Source organism: Clupea harengus, chromosome 1 (assembly GCF_900700415.2).
Source record: "Clupea harengus chromosome 1, Ch_v2.0.2, whole genome shotgun sequence".
NCBI classification, from domain to species: domain Eukaryota; kingdom Metazoa; phylum Chordata; class Actinopteri; order Clupeiformes; family Clupeidae; genus Clupea; species Clupea harengus.
Window position 1 is genome coordinate 20,313,419 of NC_045152.1, and position 20,743 is coordinate 20,334,161.

At 45.1% G+C, this 20,743-nt stretch overlaps 1 protein-coding gene across 1 annotated transcript; it reads left to right on the plus strand.

Annotated features, from left to right (window-relative positions):
• Positions 1-425: 425 nt before the first annotated feature.
• Positions 426-20,479, plus strand: LOC105898632 (C1q-related factor). The gene is made up of 2 exons (XM_012825674.3): positions 426-1,289; positions 19,223-20,479. Exons 1-2 carry the CDS (start codon positions 675-677, stop codon positions 19,400-19,402), a joined length of 795 nt encoding a protein of 264 aa, XP_012681128.1. The 5' UTR covers positions 426-674; the 3' UTR covers positions 19,403-20,479.
• The last annotated feature ends 264 nt before the right edge of the window (positions 20,480-20,743 follow it).

Genomic DNA, 20,743 nt, shown 5'->3' on the forward strand with positions numbered 1-20,743 from the left:
GTCTCGCTCTCTCTGTTTTTCTCTCTCTCTCAATCACTTTCACTCTCTCTGCTCATCTTCTGTTTTCTGTGTTGTACTCATCCTGTCTCTCTGTCTCTGTTCCACGCTCCAGCTCTTGTCCTGGGCTGGTCGGAGTGGGCTTTCTCCTCTACTTGTTTGCATGTGTGTGTTTGTGTGTGTGTTCATGCGTGCACCTGAGTTAGCAGAGTGTGCCTGAGAGTCCGAGAAAGTGTGCAAGTGGCAGAACTCACAGCGAGTGGGCTCTTAGTTGGCGGTGACAGCACGCGTGCGTGCGTGTGTGTGTGTGTTCGCGTGTGTATGAGTGTGTGTGTGTGAATGTGTGTGTGTGTTTGTGGGAGTGTAAGTATGAGTGCCTGACCGAGCGATTGTGCATGTGATCGTCCGTGCTAGTTTTTGCGTGTGTGCATGTGTGTCTCTTTCTCTCTGTCCCTCACGCCCTCTCCCTCCTCCTCTTCCTCCTCTTCTTCCTCTGTGCCTTCCTTGTGAAGCTTCTGTGGGATCCTACTGCACGTGGATCCCCCCTCTCTCCAGACAGAATCACCTCCCTGCCGGCAGTCACCATTTCGGCCCCAGGAAGACCCACGCTGGCTGCCCAGCCTCTCCCGCGCCTCAGCCTGGGCAGGAAGACCCTGGTGGCGGCGGCCGTGGGCGTGATGCTGGTGCTGGTGCTGGTGGTGCTTATACCAGTGCTAGTCAGCTCCGTGGGCAGCGACAGTAGCCACTTTGAGATGCTGGGCACCTGCCGCATGGTGTGCGACCCTTACCTGGGCCGCGGCACCACCGCAGCCACCGGGGCTCAGGGCGAGGCCGAGGCCGAGGCCCTGGCTGACCACAGCAACATGCCGCCGCCCTCCACTCTCCACCAGGGGCCGCAGGGCAAGCCGGGGCGGCCGGGGAAGCCCGGACTCCCGGGACCCCCGGGGGAGCCTGGCCCCCCTGGCCCCATGGGGCCCCCGGGGGACAGGGGGGTACGGGGCAAGGGTGGAGCCCTGGGCTTGGGTGGGGGGACGGGGGACGAGGGAGGGGTCATCAGCACGGCCTCCTACGGTGCGGCACGCGTGGCCTTTTACGCCGGCCTGAAAAACCCGCATGAAGGCTACGAGGTCCTGAAGTTTGACGACGTGGTCACCAACCTGGGGAACAACTATGACAGCACGTCAGGGAAGTTTATCTGCGGCGTGCCAGGGACCTACTTCTTCATCTACCATGTGCTCATGAGAGGGGGAGACGGGACCAGCATGTGGGCTGACCTCTGTAAAAACGGACAGGTGAGTGTGTGTGTGTGTGTGTAAGAGAGAGAGAGAGAAAGAGAGAGAGAGAGAGAGAGAGAGAGAGAAAGAGAATGTGCTTGCAGAGCACAGTGAGTTCAGCAGCATACAGCAGTCTTCATGATTCATCTCAAGCATGAGATATAGACACAAACACAAACTACACCACTTATATCTGATCTGTGATGTGTTAAGCAAAGTGTAGTGTAGTGTTCACTCGTTTGTGTACAGTGTTAACTTCAGTTGTCTGACCATGCTGAGTTCTCTGACCGTGCTCACCTGTTGTTGTGACTGGCTGGCTGGCTGGCGAGGGTGACTTTGCTTGCAAGGCATTAATGGGTATGTCTTTCACGGTGGTAATTAATGAAGTTGCTTAAAGGTGGTCCTCTGCGGACAGGCACGCCTGGAGTTTTTATTTCATTTCCCCAATTTATTTATGCATTTCGTCCGCGTGAGACACTGGTGGGAGACACGGAAGCATCTGTCGCGCGATTCATATCTCCCTGGAGCACCAAGGGAAGTTCACACAGCTGCTCGCAACGAGCGCCCAGAAAGAACGACGTGTAATTTGGCGGGCAAGCATCGCGTTCTCCCTTCAGTACCTTAATGCGCAGTGACATTGCGAGCATGTCCCTTGCAACAGAAGGACACATTCACACTGGCGCGCACGCTGGCGCACACTCACAAACAATTGCAAGACCTTCATGAAGCAGAGGCAGCATATTTTCTGATAAGTGAAGTTTTCCTCGGAACTCCCACACTTGTGGGTGCGCATCTGTCCAGTGAATGGCGGAATGTTCGCGCTTACCTCCGGTAATGTTGGGTACATTTCAGTCGAGTTAGATGTAAAAACTTTCTTTGCTGAAACCTTAAAGTTATTTGTATCCCCTTTATAAAGACACAACATGTCCTGTATTTTCAAAAGTAACAGACTGTATTTCCAGCTGAATTAAATAACTGTTGTTTCCAAGAGTGCGCATGGTTGGAAAGTAAACACTTTGGGATAGCTAATAGCTAATGGGCTCATATAATGACCCGAAAAGCAGAGAGAATATAGACATAGTCTGTTAGTGTTACACGAGTAGACAGTCTAGATGATGAGACCTCCGCTTTCTGAATTATGGTATATTGTGCTTCATTCCGAGGGCTGTGCGCTAGGCACGGGCTGCCGGTACCCGCGTGTTCCACTAAAATCATGGGAGGGACACCTCGGGAGGGAAAGTACATAATACGCCTTGTGTTAATAGTACTAAGCCTGCCTGACATAACATTTTGTCTTGCGATTAAATAATATATCAAGCACATTGTTTAGATAATTTGATATGGTATAATTGCATCTTTTTCTACATTTGCACTGCTAAAAGTTACTTAATTATTTGTTTTTTAATTACAAATAATTATACAAATAGTGCTAGACAATCAGCCTTTCTAGAAGTAATTTTTGTACGGTAATGATACAGTTTTTTTGTGTGTTAATAATGATGTCACATACACAAATAAGCCCAAGTAAAAATAAATGACTGTTGTAGGCTTCTGCTGGTGTCATTGTACTACATTAACCTATATAATGAAAGATATTGTTTTAGGTTAACATTTTTGTGTAAATGATAATTTGTTACTTTGTGGTGTTTACTTGCTCTTTCATGAGCTATTGACTTGGACTACTGACTTGCTTACTTACTGTTGCGTGTTAGTAATTAAAAACTCAGTTGGAGAGAAGGTTTTAACCACAAATAAAATGGCTGTAGGAATGCAGGACTAGTATTGATGGCCTATTTAAATAAGGAGGAGTGGGTCTTTTCCCCCAGTCCTCTAGGGCCTCACATATGCAGCTCTGGACTTCTTTCCCTGGTGGCTCAATTTAAATTTAATAAGGAAGGGGGTGAAATCTTGTTGAAGATTTTAAGTTGCACTGACATTTGCTAATCCTCATGACATACCTATAAATCATACATGTTTACTGTGGGCTTTTTATTAGCTAGATCATCATGCACCAGACCAGCCCTTCACCTTATATCATTCTCTGCTGATAAAGTTACAGCAGTTCTGGCATGTACAGTCATCAGCGGTACTAAAAACCTTTACCTAAAATATAAATCCAGATTGAGCAAATGTTTTATAATTGCACAAACTCAATTCTCTTATACCAATACATACCAGGGGGACCAGTCAGCATTTACCCTGGCTGTATACACCAGCTATTTGGCCCCTTCCAAATAACAGCCCCTGTGTCTGTAACTGAAGCCCACGGCCCCTGTGTCTGTAACTGGAGCCCACGGCCCCTGTGTCTGTAACTGGAGCCCACGGCCCCTGTGTCTGTAACTGGAGCCCACGGCCCCTGTGTCTGTAACTGGAGCGGGTCATTTAACCCTCCATGTCAGCTACCACTCTCCCCCCTCGTGTCACAAACATGCCTATAGTGTTGCACTAACTAATCTGCAGAGAATAAAAAAACAACAATAAAGAAACACTCTGGTCTCCTGAGACACTCGCCTCCCTCCCGCCCCGTGGCCATTTGTTCAGTCGGAGGTTCAGAGGAGCGCAGGAGCAGTTGACTGTTGTTTGAATGAATGATGACACCGGCTGCTGGCACATGAAGACACAAAGGACGGGTGCGTGGATGGGGCCGGCGCAGCGGCGGGCGCGGCCGCGGCGCCGGCGGTGCATGAAAAGGAGGTGTAAGACAGAACGAGCTGGAAGGCGAGCGTGAGCATATGCTGCAGTAAAACGCCGTCTGTTGTTTCTCGGAGAGGCTCAGGTCCCTGGAGACAGCTCTGCTCGAGCACTTAAAGGTAGACACGGACACGCGCCACCCCAGGGACCCGGCTAATTTTTATAAAGTGGTTATTGCCTCACTAATTAAGCGTCCCACTCAGATCAGCGTCTGTAGGAGTGGGTGCGCGTGTGTGCGACCTCATCTTCAAGTGTGTTTTTGTATATGATTAAGCATTATTAATTGTGGATTGATACTTCACATAATTGTTAACTCCACATTGATCTTAAAAGTATAAATGGAGTTGTGTGAGTGTTTGTATACGTCTCCATGTAGTTCTGTGAGTGTGCAATGTTGCGTGTGTTTCTCTATGTCCATGCCAAACTTGTCGCCAAATGTATGCATGCACACACACACACACACACACACACACACACACACACACACACAGAGAGACAGGCGCGCACACCTACACATACATACACACATCATTATATAAACACATCAGTACTTCATCTTTCTAATGCTTACATCTTCATATCACCCCTCCCTCTCATCTTTTATCTTCTTGGCACATTCTCCACACCTCCACCAGTCCTCTGTACCTATTACTACACCTCAGGTGGTAATATTTTACCTAATAAAGACTCTTGATTAAACCCTAAAGTCTTTTAGAGGAAAGTTAACAAAAAAGATGTCTTAAAATAGTCTGGTCAGTTGAGGCAGCAAGTAAAAACGCTCTAAAAACTATAAAAACTCTGTAAAAACTCCAAACCTCTTTGGTGCTCCAGAACGGAGGTGTTCTCAGTTCCCCTCTTATCTTAACTGCACCCCTGCCAGGCCAGTTTGGCTCCAACACACACCCGAGGGAGATGCTGATGGCTATTGCATGCTCCAGAATATTAGATTTTTACTCAGCGGACTCTTTTCTTCATTTTCATCATAAAATCTTTATAGCACAGAAAGAGAGAGAGAGATGGAGAGAGAGAGAGAGAGAAAGAGAGAGATGGAGAAAAAGAAAGAGAGAGAAAGAGTGAGGTCTCTTTGTGGATCTCTTTTCTCTGAAATGTGTCTGAAAAGACACGGAAGGGAATTCCTTTGTATTTCAATGTCCTCCTGCATTTCCTATTAGAATCTATGACAGGGGATCTCAGAAGACTAACATGAGAGCATCCGCATGTTTTGTCACTGAGACTGCCTGTTTTGTCATCTGTCTGTGTATTGTGATGTATATACTAGTATGTCTTTTCAAATATATATTCCATATATAGTCTGCTGCTGTGTTAGGCACCTCTACCTGTGAATGTACACACCTGTACTCAGAAGTATGCATGTGTGTCCTCTCCCTGTGTGTGTATATTTGCCAGTGTGTGTGTGTGCGCGTGTGTGTGGTTTTATACCAGCTGTGGCCGCTTCAGATTTGTGTCTGATTCTCACCCACTCGGGGGAATGTGCTGAGCCTTGAGGGCCAGACTTTGGCATGTTCCAGCCCTACTCTTAATTAACAGAGCTAATATTGGGTTATTACCAGCCCTGATATGCCAGCCCATCTCTCTCATAGGGAGCAGACTCAATAAAGAGAGTGTGTGTGTGTGTGTGTGTGTGTGTGTGTGTGTGTGTGTGTGTGTGTGTGTGTGTGTGTGTGTGTGTGTGTGTGTGTGTGTGTGTGTGTGTGTCAGCTTCAGGATGTACTCCTCATGTCACAGCTAAAGAATACTCATGAGATGACTGAGGCAGAAAAATGAGAAGACGCTTACTGCAGAAAATCAGGAATAAGAAATATATAAATTCAGTCAGCTGTAATTTCTCATGATCTGACAGTCTCTGCAACTCCCGCGTCCAGACATGAGTTGTCCTCTCTGTGTCTGTCCTCATTATGTCTAACTCCCTTTGTTTGTCAACTTAAAAGACCTTTTAATAAGCAAACAATACTATCGTAAGTGTGACAGAGCCAAAAGGTGGGAATGCGCTAGATAGGTTAGATAAATAAAAAGCTGCAGTGCCAAAGTAACATAAACTACTTGAATAAATAGAGTGAAAGATCACACATATATATTAAATATAGGCTGTATGAGTTCAGCTGAGTCATTCTTCTTATACACCCTCCTCCCAAGTCTCTCTCTCTCTCTCTATTTTCCTTCTACTGACTAATCAGCACAGGAGTCTTTAGGGCGGGATCTTTGCCCCAATATACACTGTAATTGGACATTGCATTTGCCACTCGACAGAGCAGAACATGAAGACCAGACTAATTAGGTTGAGTTGGGTTTTTAGTGGTGGATTTGGCCATGTTGTTCAGAAATGCCAACACACATCAGAAATGTGGGGCCTCTTAATTGAGGCATGTGGAACAGGTGGAATCTGTCCCTTATGTAGGCTGTAGACTGATCACTGATTAACACCATAAGCATCTTGCTTTCCTATGTGTTCTATTATGAGTAGGAACAGATGCTTCACACTGTAGAGTAGTTGCATTGATGTTGTGTTGTTTTCTTTGATAAGAAGAAATTCTTAGATAAGAAGCTGTTAATTAGTGACTGGCAATTCAGCTCACAAAGTATCGAGCGCCCACAAACCAGGATCGTTTTATTTTCAGCAATGTTTTAATTAAGATGTGCAGTCTGAACATCTCACCTGCATCAGGGGCGTACTGTAACTATAGGCTGGGTGGGTGGCTGAGCAGTGGAAGGCTGTGTTGGTGGGTAACCTCGCCGTCTGACAAATTATGCAATTAATTAGGGGCCTGTCTGTGTTGCTCTCTGTACTGGAAAGCGCTACTGCGGTAAGAGAGCAGGGCCTGACTGCTTTGGAAGCTCCAGAGCCCTCTATCCCCCACTCCCCTCATCATCCCCGACCAGATGGGCCTTGGGCAGTGTGCTGCGTCACTCCTGCTCCCTGGAGCACCACTTCTTCTCCAAGCTCTTGGAAAATTAGAGCTCACAGGCCAGGAAGTGCTGCCACACCTCCTGGTCATGTTACAGTCAAAGCAATGGTCAAGCAGGCTTGGTTGAAATACAAAAACATGGGCCTAAGGAAAGATAGGTGAAAGATACGTGAGATAGAGACCCCATTTGGGGGGAAAGACTATTCGAATTTGCTAGACTACCAAGAAATAATTTTTTGGGAAAAAAACAATAACAAAAAAAAGATATTTGTTTCAATTTGGATCATAATCTTCTTGGTGTAAATCTTGTACAATCACCTTCATTCTTGTAAAATCAAATTAGGGTTGATTTTGTATTGTAGCACCAGCAACTCTGGCGTAGTAATCTTTACATTGTACACACACTAAATGACTGCATGACTTCTACTGAGATCTGGCACCCGTAGCTTTAACTACAGAACACAGAGATGGCTCTCTCACTCCTGTTTAACTACAGAACACAGAGATGGCTCTCTCACTCCTGTTTAACTACAGAACACAGAGATGGCTCTCTCACTCCTGTTTAACTACAGAACACAGAGATGGCTCTCTCACTCCTGTTTAACTACAGAACACAGAGATGGCTCTCTCACTCCTGCTTTCACCCGCTCAGGTACCCTGAGTCCTACATCTATTCAAATCATACCAAGACAGTACTGCGATTATCTTGGTGTTACGGTACTGTAACCATACCAAGACAGTACTGTAATTATCTTGGTGTTATGGTACCGTAACCATAGGGACAGACTGCTGCTGATGTCCAAAATACAAATACAGAACAAATTAGAAGTTTACTGCACAAACACATTTTAATGATATAAAAATATGCAGTATATCATATGTATTCTATAAATGTTCTATAAAAGTGACCCTAAAAGGCAGAACTTCCACGCATAATTTCAGAAACTGAGGTGTGTAAATGAATGTGCTTCAGATCTAAAATGTACAACCTTAGAGCTCTATTAATTATAATGTGTTAAGCACTTATTGTGAAGTACTCGACTAAAGCTAGGCAGCCAGTGTGAAATGATGTTGGTTGTGTTTTGACACAAGCCAGCTGAGAAGTTGTTGTTCTTCTGTGTTTAATTTAGTGTGAAATAACAAGCTATACTGAAATGCTTGTACAAAACTAAACTAAACTAATCTAATCCTCTATTAAATAGTGATATTCCAAATAATCAATGCTCTGTTTTACAGAAATCACACCTCAGTGTATTAACTGTGGGATAAGACAGGATTGATAAGAATATATAAACAGAAAAAGTTTTTTTCTCTTTCCTTCCTGTTATATATTCCTTTTTTATTTAATTTTTGTGGATCTCCCCTTCTCCCGGGAAGACCTCTTTTCCGTCCCAACCCCGTTCCCATTTGCCTCTCTGACTTGAGCTCCGTCCCATTTTATCTCAAAGATGGCATAAGATTGTTGTGTCTGTTAATAAATCACAGCTCTCACGAACATCTGCCTGACTCCGGCTGCGCAGGCCGCCTTCCCTGCGCGTCTGTGTGGGGTGAGGCGAGTGCCGTGTCCGACACCCCCGCCTGCCCCAGTGAGCACGCCGCACACACAAACCGAAATAGGTCGCCGAATTCACGTCTGACTCAGTCACGACCTGAGTGTTGACTCACCACGGGACAGTCCATATAATGGGGCACAAACCCACACAAACACACACACACACACACACACACACACACACACACACACACTCAAGTCAGTGCAGGCAGATGTGAAAACAAAATAACACACACACAAACACACACACTCAAGTCTATTTAGTCATATATGGACACAAACAAATGCACACACACACACACACACAAACAAACACACACACACGCACACACTCACCTCAGTGCAGGCGTAGGAACACAGACACAGACACACACACACACACACACACACACACACACACACACACACACACCATGATTCAGAAACACAAAATATGTTAAGAAATTGGTTTTATTGCCCTGTTGTCTCCATCTCCTGTCTCTGTCTTCTGTAGGGCAGACTGTTGCAGGAAATCAGAATAACTCGGCATGGATCCATTATTAAAAGCACCAACACCTCAGCACTGATGGACCACTAAATCTATTAAATTACAAAAATAGATTGTAAATAAATAAATCCGTTAGAGTTACTGAGATTTTTTTAAATTAAATTACAGTTACTAATCAAAATGTTGGTGATTACAAAGGGGTTACATCTGAATATATTCTTTTCGTAAAAAAAAATAACCATGTAGAATATAACATTCATTCTGTTGCTTTGCATCTTTTTGTCATGTAGACAGGCACCATTCATTTAGCAGTGTATGTCCTCAAGAGGGATGTCTAACTGGTTCTCTTGTTTGAATTTGCACTGCCTCTCATCTGCCAATCAAAAAGTAATCAAAATAAAATAATAATTGTAATATGTTACGTTACTTTGATGAAGTAATTAAAATAGTTACATTACTTATTATATTGTAACAGGGTAACCAGTAATACGTAACCTATTACATTTAAAAAGTAACCTACCCAACTATGCAAATAAGGCACCTAATGCTAATAGTGCAGCAAAAACCTATTTCTTCACCCATTCGTTCTCTACACCTTTTTTGCACTATCCTCATCGTCTCACTCTCTCTATTTCTCAGTCTCCTTGTCTCTCTCTATCTCTGTCTTCCTCGATCTCAGTGTATGTCTATTTCCGTTGCATTCAGAGCTGTGTCACAATAGCCTGCCAGTTGCCCAAAAATGCCTGCTTGCGCGTTGTCAGTGTGTGTTTGTTCAATGATCTGAACACTCACAGTAAAGCCAGGTAGCTTTTATGCATGAGTTAGAGAATTAGACGAGTATGACTGAATTTGTGGTAATTCCAGTATAACTGAGATTTAAACAGAAGACTAAGATTTTAAGAGAAGATAGTGATGGTAGCACACATGTAACTAAATAAAATGAATCTGCATTTTCAAATCACGACAAATCACATGAAGTGAAAGCAAGTGATCGAATGATCTTTAAAACAATTATTAAATGCTAAATAGATATGCCATAATAGAAATATGTAATTCACTTGTCATGTCCATACACAATTAAAACTGTTACTACTACAAAAAGATCTTAATCACTTTTTGTGTTTAAACCATTAAGGTTGAAAAATGGGAAAAAAACTACACAAGACCAAATTAAACAATATTCTGCGCACAGTTCATAGTTGTATGAAAAAGCTGCGTAAATCTTAAATCTTTCATATGTTTTTTTAGTTAAGATGCCATACCAGCGGCATGCCAGGAAAGGACAGTAATCTCACTTGCACTGCACGGCACTGCAGGATATACGTCACCCAGATGTTTATTTACACGATTGTGTTTGTAACACAACTGCAGGCCTGTATTCGTTCTGCATCGTTGACCATTCAACAGAATTCCCTATGCTGCTGCTGGAGTATTCCTTAGCTTGACGAGAGTTAGCCATTCTGTGGAGTGGCACATGGGGAAAGCTTAAAAGGCCCCCTCACTTTTGTTCTAGAAAAACAGATTTCGTTTTTCTAAATCACGTTTGCACTAATTCCAAATAAACCTGAAGCCTTTTTCCTCCCATTTGGTGAAGAGCTCTGGTCTCTTGCGCTCAGCCCTCGGAAAGAACACAGGAGATGGTTTTTATTTCATCGGTGGGGGCTTCTCTCCTCCGTTTGTGACGGGAGTCGCAAGCGCCCCTGTGATCCCCCATCAGGCATGCCGTGCACGGCTGCGCTTTCAAACGCAATTAGAGGCAAGCATTCTCTCCAATTTAACATGGATCTCACAGCGGTGCACAGAAATGCAAGGGCTAAGCAGAGAGTCAACAGGTGTTTGAGAGAGAGAGGGAGAGGGAGCGAGAGAGCACGGGAGAGAGAGTTAGCTATACCTATTTTCTGTCTGCACTGTACCATACGAAGGGAAATCTTTCTTGAGGGGAATATTTCTCATAAGTTATTACTGAGTAGCATTCTCCTGTCCTAAATTCTTTACGGCCACACAGGCCACTAATTCATACTCGCTCTGATCCACAGTAATATGAAAATGTCACGTGTGAATGTCAGAATGTCAAGTGAGGTCTTATCAGCTTATGAATATACAGTGGCAGAGTCAGATGCACAGATGAACTAGAGTGAATTATTTTCTACTACCATGCCATACAGAGGAATCAGTGTGGTCAGGTGTTCTATTAATGCATTTTGAAAACGCATCGTGTTACACGATCACTCTTATGCATGGTGCTGAGACTAGCACTATGTGTGTGTGTGTGTGTGTGTGTGTGTGTGTGTGTGTGTGTGTGTGTGTGTGTGTGTGTGTGTGTGTGTGTGTGTGCGCGCTGGGCCGGTTTGATTATTCTATCAGTGACAATAGCTGAGGGAAATGGGACATGACAGCCAGTGATGTAGCTGTGTGGAGGGAGGACACATCCCCACTGGCTGGGCTGGGGTGGACGGCACAAACAGCTGTAGGAGACTCCACGGTCCGCCACACATCTGCCGCCACTGGCCAGCACGCGCTCCGTGCCCACTTTGACTTTGAGGAGAACTTTAAATCTCCCTCTCTCTCTCTCTCTCTCTCTCTCTCTCTCTCTCCCTCTTTCGGTCTCTCCCTCGCTCTCTCTCTCTCTCTCCCTCTCTCTCTCTCTCTCTCTCTCTCTCTCTCTCTCTCTCTCTCTCTCTCTCGCTCTCTCTCTCCCTCTCTCTGCATCTCCTCTTAGATTTGTCTCACTTGTGCTGTCACTCAGCCTGCTCTGGTGGCTGCAGCAGCCTGTGAGGCAGAATTAGTGTTGAAGGCAGCTGCTGTGGTCGTCTCCACAGCCACGCGCTGTAAAATCCTGTGACAAACTCGCAGCCCTGACTAGGCCTGTGGTTAAAGAAGACTGTGTGAACTCTGTGGTGGAAGCCAATGTGTTAAAATGATTTTTCATTTTTGAGATTTAAATAGAAATTACATTTACCTCATTAACTGTCTTTGGAGGCTCACAGCTATGCTCATATACTGTTTTCTATTTCTTTCTGGAAATATTGCATTGAGATATTTGAAGAGAATCACTCACTGGATAAAACAGCTCCCTGCACAAAAACTCAGTCAAGATGCATACAAATCTGAACAGGTTTCAAATGATATTCTTGTCTATGTGTTATCGTCTGTGGGTTATCATCTGAAGACATGATATAACCATGTGCAGTTAGAGTTAAGCATACAGTTATATACTGTATATAACGTTGCCACTGACTGAAACCCATTGAGGACCATGTTGTACTGGCATTTGCAGAATATTGGATATTACATTTTATCTCTGTGGTTGTTTGTGTGTATTGTCCATTTTATGTCTGTGGTTGTTTGTGTGTATTGACACATTTCAAGGTTAAGAGATGTAAATCCTCAATCCTCAGATGTTAGATCAAAGAACGACTCCATCAAGCATTTTTGGAACGCTGTACATCCGTCTGCCCCACCCCAAACATTCCGATGGCCTTTTAATTACCTCCCTAACAATCCCAAAACACAGGCGAACCCGGAAGTTCACACCCCCGGGATGGGATAATATTAGACAATAAAAAAAGATTAAAAAGGGCCTCATCTAAATCCTCCTCGACAAATCCCCCGATTCCCCCCTGGGCCGTCTGCGCTAACCCCTTAATAAGACGGCATGCCGGCAGTGTGTGTGCTCAGGGCCCTCTTTATTTCATATTAATACGCTGTGGACAGGCGTCGCCATGGCGGCAGAATAGCAGCCATTGTTTGCACATCGATATTAGACTCAACAGATTTAATCAGGAAGGTAAACAATGAGGCGGTGGCATCCGGCAGGGCAGAGATTACCCTCCCGCACCGATACTGTCAGCTGCCTTCGGAGGTTATCCTCAACTGAAGGGCTACTTGACTGTCTGTCAACACAATCTAGAGTCCTCCTGCCTTTAATGTGCTCCAAAATGATATATTACTATCTCGGTATTTCAGTCTTTCATCATGTGGGGGGGTTCTTTCCCTGGCAGTATTACACCTTCTTCAACTTCTTTCCCCCCCATTGTCTGCTTCCCTCTATTCCATTGTGTCATGATACCCTAGAAGTTTATCAGACGCTCTCAGACTCTGGATAGGTCAAGGGGAAATGTCAATCATACAATGCATCGGCTCACCATTGGCTGAGTTGGAGAGCTGGAAGAGGATTGGTAGAGTGAGATAACCTGGGAGTCATCAGTTACGGTGTCTGTTGATTGGCAGGACACAGAAAACTGTCAACCCAGACACTGATGGCTCCCTTTGTGGATTGCCAAGAATAATTCAGTAAATGTAACCGTGATGAAAGCTGGAAATTATAGCCATACATGTTCAATTGATGCATGATAATAACTGAGCAAATTAATGTCTGATCAAAACTAAATTGTGATATTTAGAGGAGCACGTGTGCTCCAAATATGGGGTGGGCTTCCCAAAGTCTTCTTAATGCTACGTCATTCGTAAGTTATACCACAGCATTTCAAGGTGTTTCCCAGAATGTTGTTATCTGAGGTATACCTTCTCTTAGAGATACTTTCGTAAAGTTGGTCTGGAGCTCTCTCAGCTATACCTTAACACAGTTTGGAGATAAAACAAACAACTTAGAGCCTAAAAATATTGTGTTAGTGTCTGGATGTATGCACTGACTGCAATGTAAGCCTAAGATATGTTTTGCATTCAGTGACGGCTGGTGGTGATATTGGGTGGGTAAGTGACAAATGCATTATACCCACTAATAGATCATGCTACAGGAGCAGCCGATTCACATCCAAGATACTGCAACGACACTACAGACCTTGTTATAGGAAGTGCTCTACAACAACACTAGAGAAGTACCCACAAGAATGGCCTGATGCCAAAAAACTCTCTGCATCTGTCTTTCTCTTTCTCTCTCTCACTCTCACACACACACACACACACACACTATTGACTATTTCTCTCTGTACACAATAGCACATACCATTTTTAACAAAAACAAAATAAGCAAGAATGTTAGAATGATAGGCTACATGATAAAAAAAACATGTTGCCTACAATGTCCGAAAAGGATCCACCCAGGGATGTATTGTAGGGCCCAGCTACAATAGTAAAGCAGCAAAAAGTGGCCTTCGAAACACGTGTCGCTGACAGCCTCTGGGCCCAGGTGTGCTGCACTGGTTGCACCGACGATAGTTCTGCTGGTGAAAGAATGATCTGACATGATGAATGATTGATAATGGATCAATGGATTTATTTAGCATATTAGTGCTAATTTAATTTTGAACACAGACGTCACATGGAAGCTGATTTTAACAAACCCGCAGGCTACACAGCAAGAGAATTCCAGGTTTATCCATAGGCAGCCTTCCGTGAGGAGGTTTACCTGGAAGATGTTCATACTAATCCAGCCAATTTAAGGTGTGTCTCGACCCATATAAGGATAATTGTAGGGGTGGATATTAAGCATGTTCATGTGGTTTTACGCTGATTTGACTCAGATTTATGAATTCGCAGGATTGTGCTTACACATGGTCCTATGGCGGCAAGTGGCACACAAAGATTGATACATCTAGCCTACAGCTGTCCTTATTTGGGATTTTTTTAATTATGGCTTACATTGTATTTCTTATTGATGATCTTTCTAATAATGATCACCTGTGCTCCAATCTGAGTCATGCCCATCATTCTCATCTCACACATGCTCGAAACCTATGTGAATGACAATAATCAATTCCAGAAATATGGATTCTGATGGTTTGGGAAACACGCATAGAAAAGTAAACAATTGTAATAAGGTATACCTTTGAAGTCATCGTAAAACACTAAGAGACACCGATGCTGGGAAACCCACCCCTGGTCACTGCCGATGCTGGTACCTCTCTGAAACTATTAAAGCACATATGTTTTCATGTACATGTCAGCCTAGACCTAACAAGGCCATCACAAGTTCTCGTCCATGGCTATCCTGGGTTGTGTTTCTGCTGACAAATGTTCATGTAATCCCCGTAAAGGTGGAGAACATTGTTTTTGCTTGGAGTGTTTGAGGCAGTTGTATCACATGAACAGGTAGATGAAGCTGAGGCATCTTGTGGAATATCTCAATATGGAAGTATCACCAAGTATTGGATTTGTCCTAGTTGGTCTAGCAGGAGTTGAATAAACTTCACATTATTTTGGATCAGATTACAGTTAGTTGTATGTGTGTATTCAGGTATATGTGGTTCGAATTGAAATTGGAAAGAAATGCCTTCTTGTGGCTTACTACCATTCATACCTTTCTAAAAGCATTAGATCTGATTAGATGCAGAATGATCTGGAATTGAGCTCTTCACTAAATGTAGCTGTACCTTATGAATGATTGTAGAAATACACAGGACAGATGGGCTGCACATCATTCTGTGGGGAGAGTGGAAGCTGCTGTGATCGCCTGTAGTTTCACTGGTGGAGCACATAGTACACAGTGGCACAGGATGCCAAGGTCACAGAGAGACATTATTACAGTCACGAGTAATGGACTCACTGGCCTACTGTCTCTGAATTTGAGAGGTGTGTGTCACTATGACTTGTAATGTAATATAAATTAACTGCACCACAGGGGACTACAGTAAGACTGTGTGGGTGTAGGCATTAACTGTCTGAAGACATGGAGGATGAACTCTGGGAGGTGTAGGCGGGGGTACTACAAGAGAGCAGTTGCATGCAGGTGGACTGTCTAGACAACAACAGGCAAAGTTCAAGGAAAGCAAACTGTCACTTCGTCTGTCCATCCCTCCGTGTGTCTGTCGGCGGGGCCAATCCGGCTCGCCGACACCCACCTGAAGTATCGACCGCCTGGCCTCTCCGCGTCCACGCCTGTCTGCCTGACAGTCAAAAGAAAAGGTCCCTCTCCCTTCATTACCTTTTTCAGACAAAATGAGACAGAGAGAGAGATAGAGAGAGTGAAGGTGGGGGGGGGGGGGGGGGGGGGGAGAGGGAGCAAATAAGAGTGAGCGATAGGTGAAGAAAGGGAAAGAAAAGAGACAGAGCTGAGTTTCTGAAGAAACACACACCACGTATAGAGAGATAGAGGGAGAAAAGACGAAGGAGAGAGAGAGAGAAGGAGAGTTTCATGTTCCTGCAGCATGTTCACACCTTATAACCTCTCCTTTTCTCTCCCTCCCTCGCTCCACTGCTTTTTTTCCGGAATGGATCAGTGAGTGTCAGAGCGGCCATTTTCCCCCCTCTTTCTCCTGGAGCTTTTTACACTCCTTTCCTTTCATCCTAACTGAATAAGCGTGCAAGGGCTTTCACCGTGTCAGACGAAGGAAGGCCAAGGAGAAGTCAATCACCACAGATGTGCGGGGGAGGGGGGAGAGTGAGATTTGGACTTCGAACTGTTGCTCGCTGGACAAAACGGCATTGTGATGCTTTGGCAAGAGTGACGCGGTGAATTGAAGAGTTGTGTGGCTGTGCAGGGAGAGGGGGTCTCTTTCACAATGTCACTCTCTACAGTGTGGCCGCGTATGCTAAAGTGGACTTTCAGAAAACAATGCGCCCGATCGATACGGAACGATTCTGGCAGCTGCTCAGCGCACGAGGAGGGGAAAGAAACGCACAGAGTCGTCGGATTTGACTGAATAGACAGATTCTTTCGTGTCCTCGCTTCCTCTCCATCTTCCCGTCTCCCTCTCTCTCTTTCTTTCTCTCTCTCTCTCTCTGATTCAACCTCTTTCTGTTGTGGTTTGTTTTTTTCGACATAACAAACATTCAATACAAGCTGGCAGATGCAGACACATGTGTGCACACACACACACAAACACACACACACAAACACACACAGAGAGAGACATGCACACACACACACACACACACACACACACACACAAACACACACACACAAACACACAGAGAGAGACATGCACACACACACACACACACACACACACACACACACACACACACACACTTAGAAAGACTCAAGTGAAGGGTTCAGAGGGGAGCAGAGAAGAAAAGGACAGGTGGAGCTGACTGGAGGAGCAGAGGAGGAGGAGGAGTGTGAGCTCCCTCCTGCTTTCCTCCTCTTGCTGCGGCTCTCCAATCCTCCTTTCACCTCGTTAGGGTTTGCCTGTCTTCAAGGCAGTCTGCTTCCAATGAATTAGCATTATGAAAACAAGGATATAGAATGCATCAGTAGATGTAACAAATTGCAATATAGTAAGATCGATATAGTCTTATAGTCTTACAATATAGTCTTCCTTCCATTCCATTCCATTATTACCCTGTTGAGTAATAGTCTACTGCACAGATTCATGTACACACACACACACACACACACACACACACACACACACACACACACACACACACACACAGACACACAGACACACACACACACACACACGCACACAACTGCTAGAGTGTGGGAAATGCGTGTGGTCACCGTAAATGAAGTAGAGTGAGTAGATGGTTGATTTCTCATTTTTTGGGTGTTGGCTGTACATATTCATGACCTCGCCAACACCAGAGATTTAATGCACCGTACAGATGAAATAAATCCCTGGCAATTTCCCAGCCCTGAAATCGAAGGCTTGCAGAAATCCGACCATATTAAATCTATTCACGCTCGAAGGTCACTCATCCCATTCAAGAGAATGCAGAGATTTCACTTTAATGCGTATCTTTTATTGTGTGGGCATGTCTCTCTCTCTCTCTCTGTGTGTGTGTGTGTGTGTGTGTGTGTGTGTGTGTGTGTGTGTATGTGTGTGTGTGTGTGTGTGTGTGTGTGTTTGTGTCTGTCTGTGTGTGGGCAGGTGGGTTAGTCTGTGTTTCTGTGTGCTGGGAAGAGAGAAAAAAATGAGTTTTTTATTTGCTTTCAAATAAAACAGTTTTTTTACTAGTGAGGGACACTTTGTCTCTTCGTGACACACTAACGCTTTCAAATCTATTACTAATTCAGATCTCTAAGCAGGAAGGCCAGAGGTTTAGCTAATGGGTACAAGGACACACTCAACTTTTCTGTTTTAACTGCAGGGTTTTTACTGGGGGCACTGCTGAAAACCAGACAGCACATAGTGCACTATTTGTTTTTCCCATTAGAGATGCGTGTTAAATGCCGCCGAAGGAGGAGAGGAGAAAAGGAGCAGGAGAAACTATGAGGAAAAATAATACAAGGGGGATTCTGGAAACTAATGAATCACCTTGGGTTGAAGCGAGGAAAGGCAAACATTAATGCATATTATTCTACTCAGAGTGCCTCCACAAGAGTGATTAATGGCCTTGGAGAGAGGCAGCACCATCTCTCCGGTCCTCCAGTATGAGAGCTGTGGCAGGGTTGCATCTCTGGTGGGTGGCTATCATCCTGGCGTCCTCTAGCTGGTGAGGTACCCAAGAGTAGGTGACTCTGGGACAGATCTGCCCCCGTCTTGCCCCTGGTCTGGCCCATGTCTAGGCCAGGTCTTGGGTGCATTTCCCAAAAGCATCATTGAAGAGCTACTGTCATTAAATGATAGAGAGTCTATCATTTTGAACTCTCCCTCTCTCTTTACCAGTAACCATGCTGGTTGCTCAACAGTCCCAGTATTACTACTATGCTAATGTCAGTACAGGTGCTATCTAGGCCAGGTGTGTGGGGCACCTGCGCACTCTCTTCTGGGGGCTGGTGGAGGTTTCCTTTCTCTCTCTCCTCTCTCTCCCTCCTCTCTGTCTCCTCTCTTTCTCTCCTCTCTCTCACTCACCTCTCTCTCTCTCCTCTCCTCTCTCACTCACCTCTCTTTCTCTCTCCTCTTTGGCTCAGTTTATCCGATGTATCGTCTCATTGTTTTGTTAACCTCTATTTCTATTCCTCTCTCAGACTCTATTTCTGTTCCTCTCTCAGACTCGCCCTCTCCATTGTTTCTGCTCGTCTTCTTTTTTCTTTCTGTTGTCGTTCTCTCGCTCCACCCCGATGACCCCCTGATGCCCTCTGAGCCCTCCTCTTCCATCTCTGTCTGTGTAGCCTCCTCTTCCCTCTGGTGACACCTTTTCTCCCTTCTCCTAAATCTTAACACCCTTAATCATTGCTTTCTCTCTCTGTCTCTAAATCTCTTCCTCTCACTTCTTCCCTCTCTCTTTCCCCCGCATCATCATCCCTTTCTCTCTCTTTCTCTTTCTCCATTTCTCTAACTCTCTTTTTCTCGCCTTCTCCCTCCAGCTTGTACATGAAGCCAATACTATGTTTGTCAATCTGATTTCCTCTTTTGGAATTTAAATAATAAATGGAATTTTTGGAGTCACAACTTTGAAGTTTATTTTTCACTTTCCCCCGCTAATGCCTCTCTTCTCCCTCCTCTCCCAGGTCCGGGCGAGCGCCATAGCGCAGGATGCCGACCAGAACTACGACTACGCCTCCAACAGCGTGATCTTGCACCTGGACGCCGGCGACGAGGTCTACGTCAAGCTGGACGGGGGCAAGGCCCACGGAGGCAACAACAACAAATACAGCACCTTCTCTGGGTTCATCCTCTACAGCGACTGAGCACAGGGGCCACTGCACTGGAAGAGAGAGGGATGGACAGAGGGGGAGAGAGAGGAAGATGGATAGAGAGAGAGAGAGAGCGGGGGAGAGAGCGCTTTAACCAACCACCCTTTGATCATCACCTTCACTGGAGTCGCACTCTCACTCGCTTACCATCCGAACCAACAGCAGGAACACAAATGTAACATCAGGCTAGTGTGTGTGTGTGTGTGTGTTTGTTTGTGTGTGTGTGGTGAAAGGTTGTGGATCCCTCTACAGAGGATGAAGTTGTTGAGACACTTGCCTTCTAGACTCAGAGATATCTATGCCACCATGTCCCCTCTCCTTCTCCATGCTGTATATTTTCCTGTAGAGTAAGACTATGTTCCTTCCTGTCTAGATATATCTATCTATGAATGAGAATATTTTCCTAAGAAAGAAGTTATTGGTCCCATTCTGTGAGATTTTTATTTGCTATTCTTGGGGATGGCACTGCAGTTAAACAAGTCTTGCTAATGGGCAGTTGGCAATAGTGCTGGCCACCAGCCTTTCACAGGAAGAGTGCTACTGCGTGTACAGCGCCACCAAGGGGTTGGGAGGTGACACTGAACTAGACTTTTCTCAGCTTCCCGGTCGCAAAATGTCATGCCCACATGGATCATCCCGCAGGACTGTGCGGGCTATGGGCTGTGCCACTGTTGGGGGAGCATCTTTAGTGAGACACGCCATTACTGCTGATCATGGATGTAGTGACAGGTGCTACCCAGCATCAGTATCAAAGAGGCTGAGCAACAGCACCTCGTCCTCCACTCCGACCTCATCCCCCATGGCCGACTCCTGGAAGCCACATCCATCCATGGAAGTACCGCCCATCCACCCTACCCCAACCCCATCACCCCATCCAGAGACCCTACCCTCAAATCACTTTAACCCCCCCATAGTCAACACCCACACCACACTACTGTCCCTCATTCTAAACAATGTGTCAGATGAAATGTACCTTAGATGTAATGTTAATTCAATTGTGTGTAAACCAAGAAAAAAGAGAATTATGGATTTTGGTTTTGTGGTCTCCACATGTGTTCACTAATCAGGCGCGCGCGGGGGGGCGGGGGGGACTGACTGAGTGGCCTTTGTGCTAAGACACCAGTGGGGGGTGAGGATATGGGGAAGCGCAAGTGGAGGAGATGGGGGAGTGGGGATGTGACTTGGTAAACATGAGATTCACAAACAAAATGCAATGTATCATGGGTGTATTTACTCAAAGTGGCAGACTGACAGCTTATGTAAAAATTAGGTTGATTTGATGCAATTGCCTGTGTTTGTGTGGGTGTGTTCATGTGTGTATGTGTGTGTGTGCGT

Excerpts from the sequence above, each read along its gene's own strand:
- LOC105898632 (XM_012825674.3), top strand. The coding sequence starts at position 675 with ATGCTGGTGCTGGTGCTGGTGGTGCTTATACCAGTGCTAGTCAGCTCC. Across the intron at positions 1,290-19,222 it reads ACCTCTGTAAAAACGGACAG|GTCCGGGCGAGCGCCATAGC; the intron begins GTGAGTGTGTGT and ends CTCCTCTCCCAG.